The 23,090-nt window shown below is 43.1% G+C and overlaps 1 protein-coding gene across 1 annotated transcript; it reads right to left on the reverse strand.

The window, feature by feature from the left end:
* Positions 1-8,731: 8,731 nt before the first annotated feature.
* On the reverse strand, positions 8,732-18,660 carry CUNH10orf53 (chromosome unknown C10orf53 homolog). Its single transcript, XM_039233752.1, has 3 exons — positions 18,546-18,660; positions 9,717-9,836; positions 8,732-9,011 (listed from the first exon to the last, which is right to left on the reverse strand). The coding sequence occupies exons 1-3, from the start codon at positions 18,640-18,642 to the stop codon at positions 8,947-8,949; spliced, it is 282 nt and encodes a 93-aa protein (XP_039089683.1). The 5' UTR covers positions 18,643-18,660; the 3' UTR covers positions 8,732-8,946.
* Between the last annotated feature and the right edge of the window lie 4,430 nt (positions 18,661-23,090).

Here is a 23,090-nt window from a genome sequence, read left to right on the forward strand (position 1 = left end):
AATGTATGTCTTTAGAATGCGAGGAATCTGTTAAGTGAAGTTAAACATCTTTTCCTGTGTTCAAGGACCCTTCATACTTCCTTTTCTGTGAATTGTCTCTTCATGTCCTTTGCCTCTTTTCTGTTGGGCTTCTGGCCTTTTTCTCACTGATTTGTGGAAGCTCTGTATGGATTAAAGATACAAGTCGAAAATACTCTTCCCTATACGTATTTTAACTTCAATGTTATTTGCATTTTTTAAAAAACACAAAATCATTTTTATTCTTATGAAGTTGAATTTACCCATTTGTTCTTCTATGTCTTTGGGCTTTGAGTCATACTTAAAAAGTCCTTCTTGATTCCAAGCTTAAAAAATACTTCAAGTTTGTAATTTTATTTACTACATTTAAATATTTGATCCATCTGGAATTTATTCTAGGATAAGGCTAAATAGGAATCCAGCTTTCCTCCAGATGGCTACCCAATTGTCTACAATAACAATTTTAGAAGAAACACTCTTCTCCACTGATTGGAAAAGCCCTTTATCATACCCTACATTGCTCTGTTTGTCAATTTCAGATTGCTATTCTATTTTTGACTGCAACTTTTTTATATTTCAATATAAACTTTATAATCAGTTTTTCTTGTTTCTAAAAAGGGCTGTTCGCATTTTAATTTAATTTAACATGACATTTATAGATTAACTTAGGGAGAGTTGATGTTTTATGATGAGCCTGCCTGTAGTGCCTAGGACAGGGAGGGAGGTCTGAGGAGAGGGGCTTTGAACTGCCTAGAAATGTTCCAGGATCTACAGTTTGTCACAAGACCAGGCATGATAAGCCCTCAGTGATGACTGAGCCCCCTTTCACGTGTTTAGCAGACATCCTGTGAGCATCTGCTTTGTGCCCGTGTGTGGCTGAGGCCTCATAATAGCTGCTCTTCCCATCTTTGTAATAAGATGATTTAGTGCATGGTACTGCTCGGCTAAACATCTTCATTTTCCTGTTCTTTTTGCAGCAAGATTTGTCCATGTGAATGGAGGATCATGTGAGGCTTCTGAGAATTCTTCTTAAAAAGAAGGGGAAAACCCTTCTTCTTGTCCCTTCCTCTTTCTGGCTGCCCAGAACACAAACTTGATGGCTGTGACTCAGAAGCCATCGTGGAGCAGGAGGCTCAATGCTAAGATGGTGGCGTGGTGAGGTGGATGGAGTCAGGGTCTCTGGTGACTGAGGAACAACCAGAGCCTGGACTACTGTATGAGTCCGTGTTCCCCAGAGACGCAGGACCAGAGGACACATATATGCATTTGTGTGGATATATAGGAGAGAGACATGTATTATAAGGAATTGGTTCACGTGATTATGGAGGCCGAGAAGTTCCCCGATCTGCCGTCTGCTAGCTGGAGACCGGGAAGAGCCAGTGGTGTAAGTTCTAGGTGAAGCGCAGCAGAAGACAGATGCCCCAGGTCAGAAGGAGTCAGGCAGAGAGAGTGAATTCTCCTTCACCTCTGCCTTTTGTTCTATTCAGGCCTTTACCAGATTGGATGAGGCCCACCTCCACTGGGGAGAACAGTCTCCTTTACTCAGGCAACAGATTCAAATGTTAATCTCAGCTAGAAACACCCTCACAGGCACACCCGAAATAACATTTAAGCAGATATCTGGGCACCCAGTATCCCAGGCAAGTTGACACATAAAATTAATCACCATGACTTCCTGCGTCTGTCTAACTCGTTTCAACTGCTGTTACTTTGGGTTTTTCTCCGATGTGCTGATGAACTTGATTCCATTCATCTCAAGCACACAGGCAAGAAAAGAGAGTCTTCACTGAGAGGATCCTCCTGCAGAGGAGTGGGGAGACCAGCAAGTGTCCTCAGCATAGGACACATGACAGGAAGTGCCTATGAGGTTGTACCTGTTGCTAATAGGGGGCAGGAAAGGCTGTGAGTGGGGCTTGATGAATAAGTGGGATCTGAAGGCTAAGCAAGGTTCGCCCAGCCAGAGAACACAGCCTGGGCATGCCAGAAGGAGAAAGAAGCACAAAAAAGGCAGAAACAAGAAAGGTGTGGTTTATATCAAGAACTGTGAGAAATTTGGGGTAACCAGATTGGGTGTGTATAGGCTACGATCTAGGTCAGTGGTAGGACTTATGGTGAAAAACCATAACGAATTTGGGGCACAACTTGGTGTACAATAATTACTGTTAGTTCAGAAATACACTTTTAGGTTTTTTTTTTTTTTTTAAATTTTTAAATGTTTAGATTTGAGAGAGAGAGACAGAGTGCAAGTGGGGAGGGGCAGAGAGAGAGGAAGGCACAGAATCCGAAGCAGGCTCCAGGCTCTGAGTTGTCAGCACAGAGCCCGACGCTCATACCCACAAGCAGTGAGATCGTGTCCTGCGCCAGAAGTCAGTTGCTTAACCGACTGAGCCACACAGGTGCCCCCACTTTTAGGTTTAACATAAATGTTAATGGAGAAAGAAGCACTTTATGAAACATTTCTGGCTGGGGTCTCTCAACCGAGGTGTCCCCATATAGGATATGCTCACATCAGTGAGAGAGATTCACTTGGCTGCAGGTTCACCCCCTTGGGGACACAGCATACCACCTTGGTCTCCACAGAAGGTGTCTGCAGATCGGACAAAGCTGAAGCCTGCTACAGCCTTTGGGAGATGTGGTCTCTCCCTCACCCATCCCTCTCTGTCCTCAGAATCGCTACTGGGCTGGACCCTGCCTGTTCTGCCAAGTGAGGAGAACCTGGATTGATTTTTTAAAAAATGTTTTATTTATTTGTGAGAGAGACAGCATGAACAGGGGAGGGTCAGAGAGAGAGGGAGACACAGAATCCAAAGACATGCTCCAGGCTCTGAGCTAGCTGTCAGCACAGAGCCCGACGCAGGGTTCGAACCCACAAACCATGAGATCATGACCTGAGCTGAAGTCAGACGCTTAACTGACTGAGCCACCCAGAAGCCCCAAGCCTGGACTGATTTTTATCCAAAGTAAAAGACCTACTAATGTGAGTGTGGGTTTTTAATAAACAGATATACATAGAGAATGGCAAGTAATTTTTATTTTTTATTTTATTTTCATATGCATAACCCAAATGCTGCCTGACTTTTCTTGGTTCATGGGTGCAATTAAACTATTAGCAACAAAAGGCCAAGTTTGCTCAAAAGTGTCTTCCTATGTGGCTGAAGGACAAATGCCCTTCAATGTGCCCTCTTCTCTAGACAGAAGTGATGGGGGATGCAGCCCTGTGGTCTCCCCCACTGCTCGGGGCCTTTCTCCATATGGAGTCACTTCCAGAAGGTTCCAAGGTCACCATCTTCTAAGGCTTCTGCTGCTGCTGTACATACCTTGGGGGTATATGCCGTTCCCCCTTAGCCCTCCCTGTAACCCAAGAGTAGATACAGACTGAGAAGAATAGATTCTTCTCCTTACATCACAGCTCAGATGTCAAGAGCTTGCTGGAGGCTCGGGGATAATTGAGCATGCTCACAGAGTCCCGGCCACAGGAGGCTTCCCAGCCTAACCCCAGCCTCCCTCCATGCTCCAGAGACCAGCGTCTCTCACACCCCAGAAGGATCTCTAAGCCTTCCTAGTCTCTTTGGAATCTGTGAGGCCAAGAAGGAAGGAATATTCCATCTCACCTGCCTTCTTATTCTTGCCCAGCATGACTGAGAGAGGGCAGTTCCATTCCCTTCACAGGGGAGTCCTCACCTCTCCCTACAGGGATGTGGTCTCTCCCTAACACCACTTTCTCAGAGTGCAGTTGGTTTATATGCACTGGAATCAATGGACTCTTGTGTTAAAATGCAGATTCCTGGGTCCCATTGCAAACTCATTAAATCAGAGCACAGGAGAGCATCAGAGATGACAACATCAGTGCATTCCTTGAAGGAGTCAGAAGGTTTTGGTCTGAAATATGATATATGGGGGACATGATGAATATAGGCTGGACTGAGCTTCCCCTAACTTGATGCTCTCATGGGAAGCAAAGGTTGGGGCTTACCATTCTTCTAGGTCTTCTGGGTCTCTGTTTTTGAGCTCTTCTGAACAACCACTCAAGCAGGAGCACTTACATTCAAAGAGGTCCATCACGATGCTGGCAAATGTGGTCCAATACCTCACTCAGAGGAACATTTCCCACCAGGAAATGTGATCTGGGGCATGCAACTCTACCCACAACTCAGACATGATCAGAGTAAGAGGCCCAGCTTCTCAAATGTCTTCATTTCACAGTCTTTGCTTTTCATTTGCATAACCAAATAGTAGGGTCAAGTGGTTTCACTAGGACAGGAGGGCCATGGGCCTCATGGGAAGGGTGACCTCATCATTTATGGGGATAATTACAGCTACATTGAAGGTGTAAATTGGAGCCGTTTCAGGCAACCAGGAACATATGATCACCCTGGTAATGGGCCAGATGCAGTAGTTTTTGTTTTCTTTTTGTTTTTTGGTGGGCACAGTGTTTTTCAAAGAATTAAACCCACACTTAAAAATTTTTAAGTTTATTTATTTATTTTGAGAGAGACAGAGACAATGCAATTGGGGGAGGAGCAGAGAGAGAGAGAGAGAGAGAGAGAGAAAATCCCAAGCAGCCTCCACATTGACATGGCAGAGCCTGATGTGGGGCTTGAAATCATGAACTGTGAGACCATGACCTGAGCCCAAATCAAGAATCAGGTGCTTAACCAACCGAGCTACCCAGAGGCCCTGAACCCACACTTTAAAACCAAAAGTTTTAATGAAAAAATCTAGATTCCCACTCTTCTGGGAAAATTCAGAGCATTGAGACCATTGGGCCTGCCTTCTCTTGTGTAGCAGCTGCATGGCACTGCAAGGCCACCCCAGCCCTCACTCCCCACAATGTCCCTCTCGAGGCCAGTGTCCAAGGTTGTCATTATGCTGTTAGCTGTCTTGTTTCTTTTTACCTGCCTAGTGCCACTTCGCCTGTGCTGTCCTCATTCTGTGGCCTCCAGGATGGCAGTGGGGAGTGGGGGATGTGACCTCTGGCCCACACGGAGGAGAATTCAGGTCTCCTTTCCCTTCAGAACATCAGCTTATAGCCAGGACTGGAGCACCTGGTCACACTGCTATCTAAATAACCGCAAACAGGTCATGATCTCATAGGTCGTGAGTTCAAGCCCAGGTTCTGTGCTGACAGTCTGGAACCTGTTTGGGATTCTCTCTCTCTCCCTCTTTCTCTACCCTTTCCCCACTCACATGCTTGCTCTCTCTCTCTCCCTCTTTCTCTCAAAATAAATAAATGAATATTTTTTAAAAAACCCAAAACCAAACAACCACAAATAGAGTCTTTCCCACAAAATGTTCAGACAATTTGGGAAGAAAATTTCTCTATGCTTCATACCAGCATTTTCTTGTCTTTCACCTGGATTTGGCCAACGGTGTATTTCTCCTAAAAGCCCGGCACCCACAGGATGAACACGCGTCACCTGAACTCTTCTCCCCCATGGTGTCTGCAAAGCACGGGCATTTGTGCATCAAATCTCAGCGTTACTTTGCCTGGGATATGTGTCCATGCTAGCCTTTACTAGTGAGGGAACACAGAGTCCTTTGGGGGTCCCCCTTCCATATACCGACTGCTCAAATGTCCTAGCAGCTTACTTTGGAAACTAATTTTTAACACAGTTCTCTTATATAAGGACTTTTCACATATTGTCTGTCAGGGTTTTTAAGGGTGAAACTACCAAGAAGGCAAATATAGCCAGTGAAGCCCCAGGCAGCAAGCCCAAGGAGGCTCCTAAAAACTCCATTCTTTTTAAATTTTAAAAGTAGAAGAAATAAGCTTTAGAGATTCCAAATTTCACTTAAAAACTAATAACTTGGAGCCATGCTCCTAATTTTGTTAAAAGCTAGTAAAGATGTCTTTTACTGAAGAGACTTTCTTTACACATTTTCATGTTACACAATGAAATTGATTTGGCATCTTAATAAAGTTAAAATGTGAGTTAACTAAGTGGCATTTAAAAAGCATTAAAAGGCACCCGAATGTCTAGCTTTTTTAAGCCCAGAGGGCTTTTGCCTTCAATCAGGAGCAAGCCATGTTTCCTGTTTCTTTACAGGGAGACAGATATTCAAGAAGACATAAGCAGAGGAAGATGGAGGAGGACTTGGGCACATTTTTTTGGGCACTGAAAAATGATTCCATTTCCGAAGAGAAAGCTCTTCTTAATGACAAAGAAGGGCTAGGTTATATGGCCAGATGACCTCCATATCAAATTCTTTCTTTTATTTTTATTAAAAATATTTTTAATGTTTATTCATTTAGAGAGAGAAAAAGACAGAGAGACAGAGATGGAACATGAGCAGAGGAGGGGCAGAGAGAGAGGGAGACACAGAATCCAAAGCAGGCTCCAGGCTCTGAGCTAGCTGTCAGTACAGAGCCCGACATGGGGCTCAAACCCACGAACTATGAGATCATGACCTGAGTCGATGTCAGATGTCAGATGCTTAACCGACTGAGCCACCCAGGCGCCACTAATATATTTTAAGTATATTTATTTATTGTGAGAAAGAGAGAGAGAGGGGGGAACATGGATGGGCAGGGAGAGAGGGCAAGAGAGAATCCCAAATAGGCTCCACACTCTCAGTGCAGAGCCCAATGTGGGGCTCAATTTCACAAACTGTGAGATCAATTCTCAAGCCAAAATCGAAAGTTGGATGCCCAACTAACTGAGCCACCCAGTCACCCCAACATTCTTGATTTTATTTTAAATGTTTGTTTGAAAAGCACCCTCCAATTCCAGTACACGCGCGCGCGCACACACACACACACACACACACACACAGTAAAAATCCCACCGCTGAAAAACATTTCTTCCATAGAGGGAAGAAATGAAAGTCTTGCAGCCCTGCCCCACCAAGCCTACCACACAGAGGTAACTTTGTGATTTGTTCTGGAGATGTTGATTCATACCTCATTTAACCCTGATTGAAACTGGAATGCAGCACTGGGGCATAGGCGTCTCCTGGAAGCTTTGCACGCTCAAGTTCATCTTAGAATTGTGTACAATCTTGCCTTATGTGCCCTTCTGCTCTGGTCAGGGAAGGAAGGAGAGCAGGTCTGGGTCATGGTGGAGGGCTCCTCGGAGGGCACAAATACAGGTTAAGGGTGTGTGTCAGTGAGGCAAGGCAGCTGCCTGGTGGGGTGCTTACCCAACACAGGGGCTGCAGAGCCCGAGGAAGGGCCAGAGTCCTTCAAGCTGAAGTTCCTGCACTGAATGCCGATGGGAAAGCTTGCCATTTTATTTCTTAGCCGAAAAAGTTATGGTAGTGAAAGTGGAAATCACTATTCAAGGAGGAAGAAACTTCCTGATTCATGATAGAATACTTGGACAAATGTTTTAGTCCCTTGGGAAGAAGGTCAACATAAAATGCTAAGTTAAAAAAATACATTGGGTACATGCAATGTGGTCTCAACTTAGTGAAATCAATTTCTTTATATATCTATCTCTTAATGAATATTCAGATATAAGTACAAGAAACTTAAATTGAAATATACCAAAATGCTATCAGATTTATATCCTTTCCCCACTTGTATTTTTCCATTTGGCTGTAATGAAAATGTACTTCTCTTAGAGTGAAATGTTTGTATGAAAGCAGAATTCTACATCTATAATAACTTAAACTGCTCTTTGAGAAAGAGAGACTGAATCTAGGGTTTACTGAAGACGTGTGAGAACTGGCACCAGATGCCAGGGGGACATTCTTTTTAGCCGCAGGTTCTCAGTGAGGATGATTAAGTATTTCCAGAATGCTAAAGCATCGTAATCTCTGAATGAAATCTGGTAAGTGACGCTTTGGCTGAAAATGAAAATTCTATCACCCATCTCCTCACATGCAAGAAAGAACTTGTACAAGTGGTTTCATCGCCTCACAGATGCCTTTGAAGTTCTGGGGTGCAGGTTTGAGGCCACCTGGAGTCATGGGAAGGACGGCTTCCCAGGTGCAGTGAAGCCATGGGGAGCAGGGTGATTGCTTCCCCAAGGGGGCTGCGCCGGAGGCCGCCGGTGGCCATGCCGAGGCCCTGAAAGCCCTTCTCTTTCACCAGGGAGCCCAGAGTCTTTCATGAAGGAACCTATCTTTCCTCTACAAGGTGTGATGCATTTTTACCATGACCTCACATCTAACGTCATTAGATCAATATCTGCATTTCTCTATAGCTAAGAACGGGCACTACAGTGTGGTGCACAGGACGTGAAAGTACAAAGAGCGTCCCTCTGACATGGCTGAGTTTTACAGTGCCCATGACCAACATCCTACCAGCAGCGACTTTATCCGTCTGCCCTGGGCTTTTTCCGGCCCTCTTCAGAAGAGGACGGCTTGTTGGACTGACTAATGCAAAAGAGGGCAGATACTTTTCTTGTGAAGAATAACCAACGATTTGACTTCAGGTAATTGTACATTAACACTTAAAATATTATTGCACCGGGAACAAGAAATCAACCTGTAGAAATGGCCAGGTTTCCAAATACTGACATTAACTCTGGATTCAGATTTTCAAGGACCACTCTCCTCCCTCCCTGCGCACCTTTCCCCCGCAATCTTTAATTTTACCTGTTCCTAGCTCTTTCCTTTCTAGAGAATGGAATCTTAGATGCTCCTGGCAAAGTCTATGTTATTAGTACAGGATGGCTCTCTGTTATTAGATTGCATTTTATTATTTCCCTCAGCTCAACGCATACCTGATATTGGAGGACTCTCCCTGTGGGTTGAGATTGAAAGATGCTGCAAATGATGATGTGCTTTTATTATTTGGGTGGGGGGGCTTGTTCCCCTGTAGCCGAGTGAGAGAGCCTGTGGTGGGCAGGCTGAAGGACAGACAGGCATTACCTTGGACCGTCAGAGCCCAGCATCCTGGAATAACTGCTTTTGTTTGCCTCACACAAGGGCCAGAGGCAGCTGCTGTTTTGTTGACTTGAGATGCCTGTCCGGGCGAGAAGATCAGTAGGCCTCTAGGACGGCTATCCTGGCTTTTTCACACAGCGGGTCTAGTTGACCATCACCTCCTAGGGAAATAGATATAATTTTCCTTTGACCAGCTTTCTGTACACTTTCATGTCATGGAAGACACACGTACAATTTCCACCAGAAGTCAAGTCTCAAAGTACACAGACAGGTAAATTGTTAACTAGCCTTTAACAGAGTATAATAAAAGCAAAAGCTTTTACTTCTGAGCAGAGTGCGGTATGCACAATGCCAGCCTGTGAGGCAGGAAGCTCTCCAGGGCAATGAAATCCCTAGAATGTCACCGATAATGCCATGCACTGCGGGGGTACTGACTCTAATTGTCTTAGCAAGCCTAGGTAGAATAATCAAATGGAAGAAACCTGTTTTGAAGGCAAATAATAATAAAACATGCATTGTTAATATGTGAAAATAAAAAGAAAGAAAAAGAGAAAACCCACAAACCTATTACCCCTAAGTGCCCATTACATCATTTGAAATCTGAGACTAAAACCTTATTTTTCTTTCTGTCCCTCTTTTGTGTCTAGTGTTCTGGGAAGGAGCATCAAGCACTTTGTGTCATTTAAGATGTGCTCATTCATGTAACACAGAGCACAGGACTTTGAGTAAGAATTTAGGACTCAGAAAAAAACCCACAACAAACCCCAACTTGAATCTGGTCCTAACCCACTGGCCACTTCAACTAGAAATTGAGCATGTTTCCAAGAAGGTAAAATGCTGCTTGGGAGCAGTGCTGAAGGACTTACCAAATTCCAGATCTGTGATGTTGCAGTAAAAGACGACTTCTTCATTTACCATGAGTTCTACCACATTCCAGTCTTCTATCTTCTGGAGGATGACCTTGTGTCCATCTTTGGCCAACACAGCTGGAAAAGATGGAGGGGGTGTGGGTGACATGAGGACAGGGTCTAGACTAACCTGCTATGTGGATAGCCTCATGGATGCCAGCAGCTGGCTCACTCTCCAGCTCACTGTAGCACATGGCTATACCTCAGTTGCCCTGCTGGATATCTAGCTGGTGCTGGCCCCATGTGCCTTCGCCTTTGCTGGAAAGCACAGATAGAGACGTGAGCAATTCAGGTTTAGGTTGCAATTTGCCCTAGACCCACTAGGAGCTGTCTCTAGGAAGAGTTTTTGAACTTTTCTTATAGAGATGATACTCAGTGTCGGAGGGGATGGAGGGAATTAGGTAACTTCTTATCCTGCTGATGGAAATGTCCATTGGTCACCTTTCTGGAGGTAATTTGACAGTACAAGCCTCAAAAACCTGAAAAATTTTTAGAATTACAAAATGAACTCTGGCCAGGGGATTTGCACTTATAAGAAAGCCTTCTCGGGGAAAAAAAAAATCAGAAATACAGCCAGACTTTTGTAACAAGAGGTTCCTTTCTGCAGCTTTATAATAGAAAATACTTTGTGTAACCTCTTGTTCTAATCATAAGATGATGGTAGGTCCATATAATGAGGGTTTTTTAAACATTTCAAAAATGTTTATGAATTTTTTAGTAACAAGAAAAATATTTGTAATATGTACAATTAGGGTATGTGCATAGCATGTGTGAAAATACATCTTCATTACTAGTTAAAGTATGCATATATAATAGGAAAACAAAAGAAATACTCAGTGGTTATCCCTCTGGTAAGAATGTGTGAAACTTCTTTGTCTTTATTATTCCAGCATTTTCCAGATTTTCTAGAATAAGAAGAAACAAAATCTTTTTTTTTTAAAGCTAGTGAACTGAACTTTTATTTACACCTTTGGAAGTTGCTTTTTGGTTATCACTTCCCTGGAGAGAGCCAGGGAAAAGTTGTTAGATCTATTCTCTATTGTGGAAACACAAAAGTGTAGGAGTTTAGGAGAAATGATGTGCATGAACAGCATGTAAGTCTGTTTTCTCCAACATGTCTGTCCTCCATTTTCCTGATATGTTCACCCTGTAACATTGATGGTAGAGTCGGTGTGCCAAATCACCATTTTGCCAATCTTCATGCATCGATGAGAATTTTGGTAAAGTTGGGATGAGGAATCCAATGAAGGGCATACTGTTTTTTTAAAGTCTTAGCATTGCAATCAGTCTTATATGCAGAAAGTAGACAATTATGCCAGTTAATTGCACTTAATTACAGAGACAAGTGCTGTTTCAAAATGTTGGCATGTCCACTTCTTCATCTTTCAATCAGTTCAAGAACATCCAGCCCCAACTGTGAACATTTTAATTGCGTGATTTTAATTTCACTTCTGGAAAGGATCTTCAGAGAGTAACTCAGTGAGGATCTCCATTAACAAGATAGCGCTCCTTGGGCACCCAGTGGGAGCCCTAATTGACCCTGCATCGGCTAACGCCTCTCTATGGAACACCCGCATCTTTTTCTCTGGCATATTTATGTTATTGTATCCTATTTAAGTGTCTTGTCTTAAATATCTTTGGAGGAAGGCACTCAGCTTGGACTAATGCCTTGTTGAAATGAAACAATCCATGCAGTTTGGGATGGCTAGTGGACAGTCTAGGAAGCAGAAAGGCAGTATAGGCAGAGATTTCTGGGAATCAGACACTCTTCCAGCAGCACCCCCTGGGGAGAGGGGACAGATAGCCTGAGAGGGAAAAGTTGCAAGTGAGTCGGGGGCAATTTGGCCTCCAGGACTTTGGCTTTGCCTTGTCGGAAGATGTTCCTGGGAAATGCACTTAAACTTGTTAGGAAGAAGCCAGGAATAAAACAGCTGCTCTGTTCGTACCCCATCTCTGGAGGCAAGGTGTTACCTCTACCCTACTAACACACAACAGCAAGTCTCTAAGGCCTGGGGGTTCTGGAGAGAAAGGCACAGGCTGTGTCTGGAGTTTCTCACTGTGATGCGTGTCAGTGAGGGGGGCTTCTGCAAGAGGAGACCCTGAGAAGGTGTGCACCCTTCGGCGGGCCACAGACCTTTCCTTTCTCAGAGGGCAGAGCCCTGTCTGACTGAGTCTCACGTAGCACCTGGGTTTGGGGTTTCTTTTATGAGAACGGCAGCACTCTTTCATGGCAAAGCGTATCTAAGAAACAGGATTTGATGCCCCAAATAACCCATCCTGTGGAAGCGGGGGTGTCAAATAATGAGAGTCTACTTCATACTTGGGCAAATCAAACCCTACAGGGAGAGACCCTCTTGAGAGCATACATACCACTTCTCACTTCACTTTCTACATGGTTCACAAAGCATGGGCTCTCGGGGCCTTTAAGGGAGCACGTCTCCTCACTGACCATAATCCCCCCACCCCAGCCCCACCAGATGCCCAGTGTTAATACAGCTTGTTAAATAAAACAAACTCAATTTAATGGCGCTGGGAATCTCCAATGACTCTCTTGGATCCTGAGTGACCTAAGTCTGATTCTTATTAAAGCAATGAACCACCCCAAACTCCACGTCATGTATCCCCCCGCAGGATGTCTGCCCACTTCTCATCAGTCCGGGGTGTATTGAGCCCAGCTGTAGGGTGGTCAGTGCAGGCTTAAGGGATCAAACTTGGAGAAGCACCGGAATTCCTGCAGCTCATCCAAATGCCACCTCTCTACATGGAGGACCCATTCTTTCCTACGAGCTGCTGTGGGGTTGTCTATTCAAAGAAAGGTCAGATAAATATACTCCATGCAACAAAGTCTTTCCAAAGGCAGTAGCTAAACTCCAGCATAAATCAACCAGAAGCTGTAAGGCCACCCGCGGAATGCCTGCCTCTTTGAAGTGATACCTCATCCTTCAAGGGCGATCTGGGTAAACTGAACAGACATGGAAAAGCCTCCCTTTTCTCAGTGCTGGCGGAATTGGACACCACCTGGGACTGATTTACACACTTCCGGTTAGGGAGTCAAGGCACACAGACAGACAGACATCTCCCCCTCTTCTCCTTGGCACAGATGCAGTGCCGATGACCATTAATGTGCGCAGCTAACGCATAGCGAGGGGTGGGAGAATGGCACACAGGGTGTCGTCGCTAAATAAGCGTGGATCCAATTTTTATGGGTTGGTTTCAATTCCTTTTAGTTCCTTTTAGCAGCCCATTTGGCAGACCTAAGGACAGTAGATCAAGAGCAGTCATGGCCAGGAGATTACTTAGGACTTTTTGTTAAGCATTACATAGTTTAGTTTCATTAATACTGAGGCCATAATAGAGACATTTTTGCTGAACCACTATAATTTGTGGATAATAAAGAAAGAACAAAAATTTTCAGATTCCTTAAGGCACAGTAAGTTCAGGAAATATCAGGCATATTTCCAAAGCCAGCAGGACTTCAGGAAATGATAAAGGGCTATGATTTTTAAAGAAACATACAGAATTCAGATGCAGATTTTACAGATGGGGACCTGTGAATGCACCACTCTGCTTAGTGTGATGTTGGTATTGACTCTAAAGAGGTGGGGGGTGGGGTGTGTGTGAGACAGAACCGGCTAGGAGAGGGGTGGGGACCAGATACTCCCTGCTTTGCTTTTGTTAATACCCTGGCATTTGTCGTCAGCCCTCAGTGATGTTGGCTGCTGATATTATATGATTTATCCTTCAGGGATATACAAACTAACTTTAAAAATCAACCACCTGCTGATACCTTGCAATGCTCCTCTCCTTCAACCATAAAAATTCTCCCTTTGATCATCTCAATTTTTTTAACGTTTTATTTACTTTTGAGAGAGAGAGAGAGAGAGGGAGAGACAGCGTGAGCAGGGGAGGGTCAGAGAGAGTGAGGCACAGAATCTGAAACAGGCTCCAGGCTCTGAGCTGGCTGTCAGTACAGAGCCTGATGTGGGGCTCGAACCCATGAACTGCGAGATCATGACCTGAGCCTAAGTCAGATGCTTAACTGACTGAGCCACCCAGGCGCCCCATAAAGTTTTTATCATATTATAAATATAATGTGGACCCAAGATTTTTTAAAAACCTTACAATTATAGGACAAAACATTTTAAATCACCCATAATTCTTCCTTTTCCCCCCGCCCCCACTTTGTCATTTTTAATGGAAGATGGATCACAGCGTATGTGATTTCAGGAACACACCTTATGCCCTTAACGTCATGTCATGGTGATCCAGCTCTGTCAATATATACATGGATCAGGTACACTGCATTTCATGTGACAACTGTACTACAATATATTCAAGCTGGTCCTTTCTCCGATTGTTTTCAAATTTCCACTATCAGCAAGAACATTGCAGGGAATATTCCTGGGCATGCCTCTGTGTACATGTGCAAGTTTACATATACATGGAAGAGACTGAGAAATGGAATAGCTGGATTCTACCGTCTATGGTTACATTTTAAGATGTGGCCAAGTTGACCTGTAAAGTTTCTGTACCATTTTGCCTTCCTATCCCAAGTCTCTGAGAATACTTTTTTCTATGTTCTTCATTAACCATGAATTTGCCTTTACTAAAATGACTCCTATTTAACAGTTTGGTGCCCGTTAGCCATTTTTTTCTTGAAATCGTCATTTCACTTGCCTCCTTGGTTTCTGGAGCGTCTCCTACCTCTGCACCCCTCAGAGGGGCCAATGCCGAGGTCCTGCTCTTCACCAATTCTGTCTTTTCCTTGATTTCTCCCCAAGTCTCACCTCCTGTGGATCCAGTGTTCAGCTCCAGTCAGGTTAATCTTATTTATTTAATGTTTATTGACCCTTACGATATACCTGGCACAGTTCTGGACACTGGGACACAGCAGAGAGCAGGACAGACCAGGATCCCTGCTCCCCTAAAGCATACATCCCAGGAGAAGAGAAGGATAATGAGGCAAATAGGTGAAGTGTTCATTTCACCTAGAAAAAGATGAATTTGTGATCGATGAGGGCATAATAAAGAGTGTGCTCAAACTTGTGAGCACCAGGAAGAAATAAAAAGGGAGGAAAGGAAGGCGCTCAGTTGGTTAAGTGTGCAACTTTGGCTCAGGTCATGATCTCACGGCACATGACTTCAAGTGCTGTGTTGGGCTCTGTGCTAACAGCTCAGAGCCTAGAGCCTGCTTTAGATTCTGTGTCTCCCTCCCTCTCTCTCTCTGCCCCTCTCTTGTTCATGCTCTGTCTCTCAGAAATAAAGAAAAACATTAATGTTTTTAATTTTTAAATTTAATTTAATTTTTTAAAAAAATTTTAAATGTTTTATTTATTTCTGAGAGAGAGAGAGAGACAGCGTGAGCAGGGGAGGGTCAGAAAAAGAGGGAGACATGGACTCCAAAACAGGTTCCAGGCTCTGAACTAGCTGTCAGCACAGAGCCCGATGCAGGGCTCGAACCCACGAACCGCGAGATCATGACCTGAGCCAAAGTCAGCCGCCCAACTGACTGAGCCACCCAGGAGCCCCTACAATTTTTTTCAAAAAGAGGAAGGAAGAGGGAGGCGGAGGGAAGTGCTGACATTTTTGATGGGGATGCTCAAGGAACGTCTGTTGATGAAGGTGACTTTTGAGAAACACCCAGAGGCTGCGAGGGAGTGAAGAGTGAGGACCGTGCAAGAATCTGGAGAAAGAGCATTCCAGGTGGAGCAGCTGCCATGTCCCAAGGTCAAATTGCACCAGGTGTGTTCAAGGGCCAGTGAGGAGGTCGGCATGGCTGCAGCCGAGTGACTGAGGGGAGAGAGTGTGTAGTGATGGAAGAAACGAAGTCAGGGAGGACACCAGGAGCCCGTAGGCCACTGTCGGCCATTGGTTTCTCCCTTGAGTGAGCTAGGTGCAACCAGGATGTTCTTGGAAGCACAGACCATGCGCTGACTCAAGTTTAAAGGCATCACCTGGTTTTGGTGCTGAGGACAGATTGCAGAGGACAAAGGTGGTCACAGGGAGCTCAGCAGAGAGATCGTGGCACTGGTCTGAGATGCTTACTAAACACCCCAGTGACAATGAGAGATCCTAATGGGAGAGAGAAATTTGGGAGCCATCAGCACATAGATGTTATTTAAACTCATAACTGCTTCTGACTCAAATATGCCTTTGTCTTTCCCCTGAACTTCAGAACATAATTTCTAACCTCTTAATATCTCTTAATAATTCATCTTCTCTCACTTCCCCTCCCCAGATCTCTTCTCTGAGGATGGATCTCTTAAGGCACATCCTTAATCTCATGATCCTTTAGCTCAAGAAACTTTGCTGGCTCCCTGTTGCCAAGGGTAAAACAGGCCTGACCCTCTTGTTGCATAGCACCCTACAGCCAGACCCAATGGCTTGCTGCTTCCCAGCATGCCCCACGCAGCTCCCTCCTTCCCTTCCTAGTAACCCCGTGCCCTGATTTAATAGGACGAATGCTTATTTACTATGTGCAGGTATGGTATTCATGACTCTGTGCGCATTTTCCCATTGGAATCTCACATCTGAGAGGTAGGGATCTGCTCCCATTTTACCAATAAGTAAACTGAAGCTTGCAAAAGTGAAATAACTTGATCTTGGGTTTGGCCATAGAGCTACTAAATGGTGGAGACCAATTCAAAGTTAGATTGGCTGGACTTCAGAATCCTTGCACTTGATCTCTGCTCCTGCCGTTCTCTCTGTCAACAGTGCCAAGAACGAAAGTAGGAGACAAATGACCAGAGGTGACCAGGTGAGTCAACGGAATTTGTATACAAACTAGACGGGAAGTATCCCCCACTTCAATACTTGTAATTTGTACATTATAACAAAATGTTTATTTATGCATTCTCCTTTAATATAATTCTTGGTGGGGAAATGATCTAGTTGAACTCTATACAGTCATGCTGATTATGCAGCAGCAAGAAACATGATTGAAAAGGGTCTGTAGGCATCAGCAAAATGGCAGAGCGGGCATTCCAAACTCCGGTTCCTCCACAGAGACATTAAAAAAACAACAGAAACTGCCAGAACAAACTTTGTCAGAACTCTGGAAAACAGTCAAAGTTGGCAAAAGAGTAAATGCTGGTTCAAGACAAAGGCAACTTCAAGATGGTAAGAAAGCTTTGTGACATCTTTACTTGCCTTTGCCCCGCCTCCTCCCTCACCTGCTGGCAGCCTTGAAGATAACAGCCCTTGACCCCAGTGTGGGCCCTGGTCTCTATGTCTAAAGGGAGCAGAGCAAACCATGTTTTGCAAATTCCTGTGTCTGTTCCGCCCAGTCCGGGGGCTACCCAGGGACTGGCGCAAGGCCCTCATCTATGTTTCACCTAACATGGAACTCACACAGGATGGAAAAGCTGTGGGCAGCCCGCGGGCAAATGAAAAATGCATAGCTGTCTGGGCAGAAGACTGTTGAGACATACAATAAACCTCATGAACCCAGGGAGACAGAGCTGGTGAGAAGTTTCCGATGGGAAATTAGAACATTTAAAAGCGCTGAAGACTGAAGACCCAGGTCTGGGCTCTCTTCTCGTTCTATGTGTTGTCCCCAAGTCCATGACTCAGACCATTCTATCTCTAGCTCAGACTTTTTCTCTGAGCTCCAGAACTGCAGAGCTAACTCAGTACCTCCATCTACATAGCTGAAAACACATGAAGTTTAATATGGTCGAAATGGAGTACGTTCCTCCAAATTACAGTCCATCCGTGTTGTCAGTCGTCAGTTTCAGTGTAGCGCACTTCCGTCCATCAGCACTTCGATCAAGCCAGACACTGACTGGATCTGGAGGACACCCTCCTGACCCTTGCCTCCCACCCCCTTCCTCTTACTTTAATCCACCTCCCCTCTATGGCTGTCCTGGTCCAAGCTACTCTCATCTCTCCCCTGGAACACCTGAAGTCTCTTGACTTGTCTCTTCGCTTCCAATCTTGGCCCTCTGTGCTCCATTCTCCTCAGACAGCCACAGTTTCACCCCCCTGCCTGAAAGTTGCAAAGGGCTGTGCAGGATCTGCCCCTGCCTACCTCTCCAGCCCTATCCTCTCCGCAGCTCAACAAATATCTCCTTTGTTCACGCTTCCAGCCTTTGTAGTTTCTCCGTCTGGCATGCTTTTCCTTCTCATTACCTGTTTTATTTTTTTCTCCTTGCTTTTTAAAGCTCAACTCAAGTATAATTGTAGCAAACACCCTTTCCAGATCTTCCCCTCTCTCTTCCAATTACTGCCAGTGGCAGGCTCCACTATGATTACATCTCTCTGTGGAGGCTCAGTACAACTGTTAAGTGGTAGTCAACAATGAAACGGTCATTTTAAGGACATATATCTTTGTTTGCCAGTATGTCCCCAGTACCTGGAAGAGTGTCCAACACATAGTAGCTCAGTAGAGGTTTGTTGCGTGATTGAATGCCCAAAGTGTAGACTCTCCCACCATTTTCCAGCCACGTGACTTTGGAAAAGTCACTTAATATTCTTGATCTTCCGTTCAAGCAGGGTTACGTGATCCCTCTTATCCAAATAATTTGTGTAAACTGCCTAGTACCCAGTGGGCACCCAGTGCATGTTTGTTTCCACTCCTATTTCGAAGCAGTGGAAGCCAGAGGAAGATGCTAAATCATCCTGGGGAAGTAGAGGCTCAGGGTAGACTTTCCAGAGGTTATGGTACTTGGTCTGGGTCTGCGGAAGGAAGGAGGTATAGGCAGAGGGTACGGTCTGCACCGGCACTCAGAGGCCGGGGTGCGCCTGGGCACACGCAGCTGGGTGGCCTTCTGGCGCTAGGCTACCCACCTTGCAGGCCCTCTAGGCGGAAGGTGCGGTACTCCACAGACAGGCCAACTGCACTGTAGGGCCCGTAGCGCATGATGACTACTGCGTTCTTCGGCATGGCAGCCAAGCCGCCAGCCTGGGCTAAAGCGCAACACACACTGCTAGGCAACTGCTCTGCAGGCCCTTGGGAGAGGGTGTGGCCACGCAGGGGTGGGCGGGGCCAGGGCGGGTAGGGGTGGAACTTGAGGCTCCTCCGCCCCAAGTCCCCTCCTAAGAGCTGGTGTCAGGGGTAGGGATGGGAATAATTCCTTTCTGGGTGTCTGCACCACCACCACTGGGGTGCAGGAAAGGTGTGGTGGTCAGTAGAGGCGACAGCCAGATAAATGCGGGGTTTCTACTTGGTATGGCAAGTGTTAATGATAAATAGCAAGAACCAACATTTATAGCTAGTTACAGAAATTATGTGTCAAGTGATATGCTAAGTACTTTCCATATATTATCTCATTTAATCTTTTTACCATCCTTATGAAGTAGGTTGTATTTTTACTATGTAATTACAAAACTAAGGCTCAGAGGGACCAGGTAACTTTCCAAGGCAAGTCAGTGGTGTAGAATGGATTGGAAATCCTTGTAAGGTGCCTATATATATATACACGTTTCTTTTTATTTATCTTGCTTGGGATTTGTTGAGATTCTTGAAGCTGAATTTAAGCCTTTTATCTGTTTTCTGAAAAAATGTGAGTCATTATCTCTTCACATATTGCTTCTGGTCCCATTTTCTCACTTTTTAGGGACTTCCGTTAAATGTGTTGGACCTTCCGACTGTATTCTTTATGTCTCTTCTGTGTTTTTCTCTTTTCGATCTTCTTTTGGGTTGTATATATGTATGTGTGCATTCACTCATTCATTTTTACCTGTAATCTAGTTTACTAATTTTTTCTGTAGCCGTGTCTTAACTGCTATTAAAGCCATCAATATGGTTGGTTTTTTACCCAGTTATTTATGTCTTAATTCTGGAATTTTACTTGGTCGTTTTTCAAATCTGCTGTAACACTTTCTATAGTTTTCAGTTTCTTGCCAAGTGTTTTAGTTTTGAGGTTATCTTCTCAATCATAGTAAAGATACTCATTTTATAGTCCGTGTTTGAGAATTCCACTATCTGGAGATCCCATGTTTCTGTTTCCGTCCTTATTTCTACTAGTGTCGCTTATTTTGTCTAGAGCTCTTGGTTTACTTTAAATGTGTACTGGACATTGTATTAGAAAAATTACTTGTAGGAACAATTTGAGGCGAAGGGTGATGGTATCTTCCTCTGTAGAAGACTCTATTTTCTTCTTCACTGCTTGCTGATTCCTGGTAACACCAGCAAACCAGGATCATCTTAATATGACTTCAGGGCTTATGGTTATCTGAGTCATCCAGATAGCTTGAAACTGGGAGGTTGGCTCATTTATATTTTATCCTCATTTCTGCCCCAATGAGGGTGGTGGTTTGCCAGGATTCCCTAGTAGTGGTGCTGGGCTCCAATTTTTATGTGCCTAACGCTGCAAAGACAAAAATTGCATCCTACCTTCTAGTTGCCTATTCAAGATCACTAAATGGCTTCAGAGTAAAAACATCGCCAGTGCTATGCTCACTTACTCTCATCCTCTCCCTGATCTTGATCTAGTTAGCTCTTTTATGATTTCAAGAAATTTTAAAAAACATATATGCCAGATTTTTAAAGATGTCTTCTGTAGGAAGCTTAGTCTGAATTAGCTAGTTTACCATTATCAGAGGCAGAAGATTCCCCTGTTGAAGTTTTGCTGGAGTTGCACTGAATCTAGAGATCAGTGTGGGGAAAACTAACATCTTTCTGAGGCTTTCATATTCATGACCTTGAAATATCTCTCCTTTATTCAGATCTTCTCCAATGTATTTCAGTGCAGTTTATAATTATCTGTGTATAGGTTTTCATGTTTTTTGTTAGATTTATTGCTAGGTTCTATTGTAAATCATGTATTGTGTACTGTGATTTTTTTTTTTTGTATGTTGCTGGTGTATAAAACAAAATTGACTCTTCTATGTTGATTTTATGTAAGCAATCTTGATCTTTTTAGTTGATTTCTGTTAATTTATATATAGATTCTTTTGGATTTTCTATATACACAATCACTGTGTCTGCAAACAATGATAGGTTGATTTTTTTTCTTTTCTTAAGCCTTTCTTTTTCTTATTGCACAGGCTAGAGCCTCTAGTGCAATGATGAATAGAAATGGATAGTGCATATCCTGTCTTTATCCTACATTTCCCTATTTAGTATGATGTATATTGTATATTTTATGTAAATGTTCTATGTCAAGCTAAGTTTTTTCTAATTCCTTTTACTATGAATTTTTTTAAAGTTATGAATGACTGTTGAATTTTACTGAATGCATTTCAGTGATCTATTAGAATGGTCCTATATTTTTATTCTTTAAGCTGTTCATGGGTAAATGACATTTAGCTATCTCCTTTTTTAAAAAGTTTTTATTTTAATTCCAGTTAGTTAACAGACAGTGTCATATTAGTTTCAGGTGTACTATACAGCGATTCAACACTTTTATACATCACCTGGTGCTCGTCATCTTCTAATATTAAACCACCTTGTATTCTTAGATAAACCTGACTTGGTCATGGGTGCATTAACTTTTTAATATACTGTTAGAATTTGTTTGCTATAGTTTCATTTAGATTTCTGGATATTTATGCATGAGGAAAATGGGCCTTTAGTTTTCCTTTATTGGATATCCAAGTCTGGTTTGGATATTAAAGTTATACTAGCCTTAGAGAATAAATAAGGGAGTTTATATAAAGAGGGAATAGTCCCTTATTGATGTTATATACAATTGAAATGATCATTTCTTTGAATGTTTGGTAGGACATGTCTATAACATTTTACATTCCTCTCCCCCCCATACTTATTTTTCTGAGTGGGAAGATTTTAAACTACTACTTCAGTTAATTTAAGATTTATAAGGCTATCCAGAAATTTTTTTCTTCTGTTATTAGTTTTAAATTATATTTTTCTAAGAATTTTTATCTAAGTTTTCAAATTTATTGGCATAAAGAAGTCGATATATTCTCTGGTTATCTTTATAATGTCTACTATAGTTGTATCTACCTATTATTAATATTATATATTTCTGAATTTCTCTTGATTTCATTGGTTTTACCAGAGACTTGTCTATTTTGTTATTCATTTCAAAGAACCAAGTTAAAAATATATTTATCACATTGTATTTTAGGTTCCAGTTTATCAGTATCCCATTTGACTGGGACACTTAAAAGCCAGAGAATGTCACATTCATTTTGCTGGAAGTAGGTAACAGATTATTTGTTAAATGAATAATGAATGAACAATATTTCTATTCCAATTGTATGTATTTATCCATGATTATTGAGTGTTAAGTCTCCAAATATGTATGATGTATGTATTTATCTATCTACTTATTTATTGTCAAGTTAGCTAACATACAGCGTAGTCTTGGCTTCAGGAGTAGATTCCAGTGATTTATCACTTACATACAACACCCTGTACTCAACGCAACAAGTGCCCTCCTCAATGCCCTTCACCCATTTTCTCCACCCTCCCAAACCTCCATACCCATCAGCCCTGTTTGTTTTCTATATTTAAGGGTCTCTTATGGTTTGCCTCCCTCTGTATCTTATTTTTCCTTCCCTTCCCCTATGGTCATCTGTTAAGTTCCTAAAATTCCACCAATGAGTGAAATCATATGATGTCTGTCTTCTCTGACTTATTTATTTTTATTATTTTTTAAATAGTTTATTGTCAGGTTGGTTTCCATATAACACCCAGTGCTCATCCCACCAAGTGCCCTCCTCCATGCCCATCACCCCCTTCCCCTCTCCCCCACCCCCATCAGCACTCGGTTTGTTCTTGGTATTCAAGAGTCTCTCATGGTTTGCCTCCCTCCCTCTCCCCAACTATTTTCTACCCTTTTCCTCCCCCATGGTCCTCTGTTAAGCTTCTCCTGTTTCACTTATAAGTGAAAACATATGATATCTGTCCTTCTCTGCCTGACTTATTTTGCTCAGCATAACACCCTCGAGTTCCATACACGTTGCTACAAAAGGCCAGATTTCATTCTTTCTCACTGCCATGTAGTATTCCATTGCATAAGATAAACCATATCTTCTTGATTCATTCATCAGTTGATGGACATTTAGGCTCTTTACATGATTTGGCTATTGTTGAAAGTGCTGTTATGAACATTGGAGTGCATGTGCCCCTTTGAATCAGCACTCCTGTATACTTTGGATAAATTCCTAGGAGTGCAATTGTGGGGTCTTGGGCAATTCTATTTTTAATATTTTGAGGAACCTCCACACTGTTTTCCAGAATCTCCAAATATTCTATAATCTGATATAAAATCCTCAAATTCAAAGAAGAAACTTATACCAAAGCTTTGGTTCAGCTTGTACTAAATCATTTTAAAAACTTGTAACTTTCAGGCATTTTATTATAAGAATCTGGCACTCATATACATAAACTAACAAGAACTTAAAATTCATTATACATTTATG

This window comes from Hyaena hyaena, unplaced genomic scaffold, assembly GCF_003009895.1.
Source record: "Hyaena hyaena isolate Hyena2069 unplaced genomic scaffold, ASM300989v1 scaffold_78, whole genome shotgun sequence".
Taxonomy (NCBI): domain Eukaryota; kingdom Metazoa; phylum Chordata; class Mammalia; order Carnivora; family Hyaenidae; genus Hyaena; species Hyaena hyaena.

Excerpts from the sequence above, each read along its gene's own strand:
- CUNH10orf53 (XM_039233752.1), bottom strand. The coding sequence starts at position 18,642 with ATGCCGAAGAACGCAGTAGTCATCATGCGCTACGGGCCCTACAGTGCA. Across the intron at positions 9,837-18,545 it reads CCGCCTAGAGGGCCTGCAAG|CTGTGTTGGCCAAAGATGGA; the intron begins GTGGGTAGCCTA and ends CATCTTTTCCAG. Across the intron at positions 9,012-9,716 it reads CATCACAGATCTGGAATTTG|GAGGTGATGGTCAACTAGAC; the intron begins GTAAGTCCTTCA and ends CTATTTCCCTAG.